This window comes from Oncorhynchus mykiss, chromosome 8 (genome assembly GCF_013265735.2).
Source record: "Oncorhynchus mykiss isolate Arlee chromosome 8, USDA_OmykA_1.1, whole genome shotgun sequence".
In the NCBI taxonomy this organism is placed as follows: Eukaryota; Metazoa; Chordata; class Actinopteri; order Salmoniformes; family Salmonidae; genus Oncorhynchus; species Oncorhynchus mykiss.
In genome coordinates, this window is record NC_048572.1 from 76449013 (window position 1) to 76454248 (window position 5236).

Below are 5236 nucleotides of genomic sequence, written 5' to 3' on the forward strand. Positions count from 1 at the left end.
AACTGCTCGGCCTCCGACCGCAAGGCACTAGTAGTGCGTAAGGCCCAGTACATCATCGGGGCCAAGCTTCCTGCCATCCAGGACCGCTATACCAGGCCGTGTCAGATGAAGGCCCTAAAAATTATCAGACACCAGCCATAGATTGTTCTATCTGCTACCGCATGGCAAGCGGTACCGGAGCACCAAGTCTAGGTCCAAGAGGCTTCTAAATATCTTCTACCCCCAAGCCATAAGACCCCCCCCCCCCCCCCAAAGAATACTGCTGCCTCTCTCTGTTATTATCTATGCACAGTCACTTTAATAACTCTACCTACATTTACATATTACCTCAATTACCTCGACACTGGTGCCCACACACATTGACTCTCTACCGGTACCCCCAGTATATAGCCCCGCTATTGTTATTTACTGCTGCTCTGTAATCATTTGTTATTCTTATCTCTTACTTTTGGGGTGCATTTTCTTACAACTGCTTGTAAGTAAGCATTTCACTGTAAGGTCTACACCTCTTGTATTCGGCACATGTGACAAACACACTTTGATTTGATAAACCATTATGAAATAATAAATTAGCTATTGGTAAACGGTTTATATTGTAACAGTACAGATATACTTTCTTCATTTGAGCCAGTTTGCTACAGCCGGAAAACAATCCTGCAGCAAAAGGAGATGTTAATTATTATGTGGATTAAAATTATTAAATGTTTTGTTATGGCAAAACAAGTTAGACATTTTTAAAAGGATTTTAAAACACTTCTTGGGGCTAGGCGCCCCGCCAGCCGGACACCTGTCGACAACTCCCGGTGAAATTGGAGGGCGCGCAATTCAAATAAATAATCATAAACTTATGGATATTAAACTATAACGTACTTAAAAGCTTAAACTCTTCTTCATCTAACTGCATTGTCCGATTTACAATAGGCATTACAGCGAAAGCATGCCATGTGATTGGTTGTGGACTGCGTCCCATATCAACATGTTTTTCCACCGGCACAGGCGTCATAAAATTACAAATAGCGATTCAAATTCACTTACTTTTTGAAAATCTTCCTCTGATTTGCAATCCAAAGGGTCCCAGCTACAACATGTAGGGTCGTTTTGTTAGATAAAATCCTTTTTTATATTCCAAAAAGTCAGTTTAGTTGGCGCCATTGATTTGTGTAATCCACTCGTTCAACATGCAGAGAAAGGAATCCAAAAAGCTACCGCTAAACTTTGTTAAAACAAGTCAAAATATTTTTCTAATCAATCCTCAGGTAACCTAAAATGTAATTAAACTATAATATTTCATACGGAAAGAAGTATGTTCAATATGAAAGCAAAATTAGCATGTGTGCGTCCTCTTCATCGCGCACGCACAGACTGATTTCCAACTCTGACTTACAGTACTAAAACTCAAAATGTTTCCTTGTTTGGGAAGAAACAAGCCTGAAACTTTGAACAAAGACTGTTGACATCGAGTGGAAGCCGTAGGTATTGCAATCTGGGAGCAGGATTTGGATATGACCCTATACGTTTCATCGGAAGAGCATGGGGTCTCAAAAAAAAACAATTTGGGTTGGTTTTTCTTTGTATTTTCTCCTACCATATCTATTGTGTTATAGTCTCATACATTATTTTAACATTTCTACAAACGTCAGTGTTTTCTATCCAATGGTATCAATTATATGCATATCCTAGCTTCTGGGCCCGTGTAACAGGCAGTTTACCTAGGGCACGTCAGTCAGTCGGAAATTCCGAAAAAAGGACCTTAACCTGAAGAAGTTTTAAAACGTTGAATACACTACAAGTTTTCATTTCCTGCCGTGCAGCAAAAAGTCTCTGAAACAAAAGTGCTCAAATTAAGATCCTACAATTGTAGCATACTGTATTTGGGTGTATATGAGTTGATTACATGTATTTTCACTGCTGCAAACTGGTGATATGAAGAGAAAAGGTAAATGGCAACTTCTAACATCTTGTTTTACGGTTGTGGTAAGTCACTGACACCCACACAGTGAGTGAAGTTTCAGTTTTTGTCATCTGCCGCTGTAGAAACTAACACCACTACTGTACACTATTAAATCTCCCTTAATCTTTTCAGTTTGTCAGGGTTGGGGTGTGAATTGTTTAACGTCCCACTCAAACCCAATTTTCCATTTGGGTGTGTGACACCTCTGAAAATTGTGTTCTCACCTTACCTTGTGCTGAGCCTCAAATGCTATAGTACATGGGGCTTTCATTCAACCCTCTTACCAACACCAATACTAAGACACAGTCATGTATTTTGTCATGTCATTTCTTACCAAAACAGCACTACTCTCTGTTTTTCCTTCTGCACATGCATTAAACCAGTCTCTCAGTATAACTACAAATCTATTGCTACAGGAATGGAAATCTGTCCTGTCATCAGTGATGAGAGAGAGTGAGAGTGGGGGGAGACAGTTGGGGGGTCTGTGGGAGGAAACCAGATTTTGATGCTGTCTGAGTGTAGGAAAGTATTTGTGTATGGCATGTCTCTCTCTGTGTATGAGTGTGTGGTGTTGGTGGGCTTAAAAAGAGCTGCAGTTCTGGTGAAAGTCACACATCTGCAAACTCTCAGAGTGAGCGATTCAGACAGAATGATGGGCCTCCTCTCTCTCTTGCTCCTCTTCAGCACAACTCTACTGATGTCCACCTCTTCTTCTCATGGTGCGTGTATTCTCTTATCATGCATTGTATTATATCGTGTTAGATTTCACTTAAGATGCTGTTTGTTTTAGCATATGAAGTAAATTTCTGATTCAAATTGATGATAATGGCGATGATTATGTTAAAATGCTTGAAAATAATGCGTTTTAACTACAATGTAAATGGAGGATTATGATGATGATGATGATGAAACTCTTCTCTCGCTTCTAGCCAGTGGAGCAGTAACTCCGTGCTGTATAGAGATGAAAGGCACTATGGTGCGTCGTGACCTGATCAAGCGCTACTACATACAAGACACAGCCATGTGTAACATCAAGGCAGTGACGTAAGTACTTATAACCTCTCATAGGTGTTTATTTGAGCTGCTGTGAATGTTTCAATCAAGTCAAGCAGTGAACATTTTATAAATGCACTGCCGGGGATAGAAGACACTATGATGCGTTCATATGCATTACATACAGGTGCACCGAGTACAAAGAAAGTGTTAAAGTCCTGATTGTGTGTCTCTGTTGTGACCATTCTCCCCCCCCCCAGGTTTGTCACAGTGAAAGGCATACGAATCTGCTCTGACCCTTCCAACCCCTGGGCAAAGAAAACCATGCAGTACCTGGACAATAAGAACAAGCCTCACACACTGAAAAAACATCACATCACATCAACTACTACTACTACGACCACCGCCACACAACCAGCAAAATACAACCCTCACAAAACAACATTTTCAGCTCACAACCCCAAAATTGCATCTCAATGGCCAACGACTCTTACCACAAGACAATGAAGAACATAGAATGTTCCAGTTACCTCATAGTAAATTAGACTATTGACTTTGAATATTTGAACATTCTCAAAATGCTGTGCTTATAACACTGTTTTTTTTTTTATATTTTTTTTTACAATGTACAATATTTATGTCACTTTAATGAATAGCTGGTCACAATTTATTTGGGTAGTCCATCTGTAGATGTTTAAGATGGACATACTATCAACAAACAATCTTTTGATAAGCAAGTGCTTGCTAAGGTGACGGTTAGGGTAATGGTTAGGTTTATAATTAAGGTAAGGGTTAAGGTAAGGGTTAAGTTTAGGGTTAGAATAAGTGTTAAGGTTAGTAAATAGCCATTTGAAATGTTGATGATAAAACATCTACAGATGGACTATCTAAATGAAGTGTTACCGAGTATCTTAACATATTTATCAATTCATCAATTCAATTCACTTCTATTCACTTCCAAATTCACTTAAATTTGCTGACTATTTGCCAGTATGCCTAAATAATGTATAATGTTTCCTTGTAAGGGTTGATTTGTTGTCCATCTGGTGATGGTTCTTGTGCAAAACGGCTGTCAAACATCACCCAGATGGTTGCCAGACATTAGTAATGGATGTGCACTGTACAATATCATGTGATGTCCTTTAAAACTCTTAGTGAAATTAAAGCGAAGTAAATACAACCAGTTCTATTGATTCATTGAGTTTAATAGTAAATTAAAGCAGAAGGTGACATTTTCTGCTGGCAACTGCATGTGACTGCTGTAGGTATATTAGTCACTTTGCTTGTCTCACTGATGACCCACAAGACCCATAAGTTCAATAGACATCACATCTGGCCATGCTACAAAGGACAGAAGGATAGATGCAAATGTTACGCAAATGCTTTTAACCCATAACTTGAACTTTAACCTTACCCTGAATCTGAACATTAAACAGAATATGAAACAAGACAAGTTTCTCAAGTACTTGCTCATCAGTTCAGAAAAAATCTACAATTGGTCAGTGGGTGGCAGAGGGAAAGCTATGGGGGATTTAACATAATTATAGTCTGCATGCTGTTTCCACCAAATCACCATGAACACTTACACGTGGTTGGAGCTCCAGTGGAGCAATCGGTTAGCATGTGGTGTACTTACTAACACGTATCTGTAAATAGGTTACTACATGTGGGAGGAGAGAAAGTTATAGGTCTATCTCTGTTAACCGTGGGGGTTTTGGGTGATTGGCCTTTGTGGAGTTAATATGACTGTTTGAGGTATAGTGGATGTTCTTACATGCCACAGCAGGTTTTCCCCTCCCCTCTGAACAGCCACTAACACCCCCATTACAAGTCACATCACTATGTGCAGTATGAATACTATTATGTGTATAGTTGTGTGTAAGTCACACAACATAGTGAAATGTACAGTGCATTCGGAAAGTATTCACACCACTTGACTTTTTCCACATTTTGTTACATTACAGCCTTATTCTAAAATTGATTAAAATGTTTATTGCCCCCTTATCAATATACACACAATACCCCATAATGACAAAGCAAAAACAGCTATTTAGAAATGCTAGCAAATACATAAAATAAAAATCAAAAATAACTAAATTTACAAAAGTATTCAGACCCTTTTCTCAGTATTTTGTTGAAACACCTTTGGCAGCGATTACAGCCTCTAGTCTTCTTGGGTATGAGCTCTATCAGAGTGACCATTGTACTCTTGGTCACCTCCCTGACCAAGGCCCTTTTCCCCCGATTGGTCAGTTTGGCCAGGCGACCAGCTCTAGGAAGAGTGTTGGTGGT

General features: G+C 39.4%; 1 protein-coding gene across 1 annotated transcript; it reads left to right on the plus strand.

Annotated features, from left to right (window-relative positions):
- The first annotated feature begins 2209 nt into the window (after nucleotides 1-2209).
- Nucleotides 2210-4364, plus strand: LOC110530655 (C-C motif chemokine 2). Its single transcript, XM_021613872.2, has 3 exons — nucleotides 2210-2670; nucleotides 2881-2995; nucleotides 3205-4364. The coding sequence occupies exons 1-3, from the start codon at nucleotides 2457-2459 to the stop codon at nucleotides 3449-3451; spliced, it is 576 nt and encodes a 191-aa protein (XP_021469547.1). The 5' UTR covers nucleotides 2210-2456; the 3' UTR covers nucleotides 3452-4364.
- Nucleotides 4365-5236: the final 872 nt, after the last annotated feature.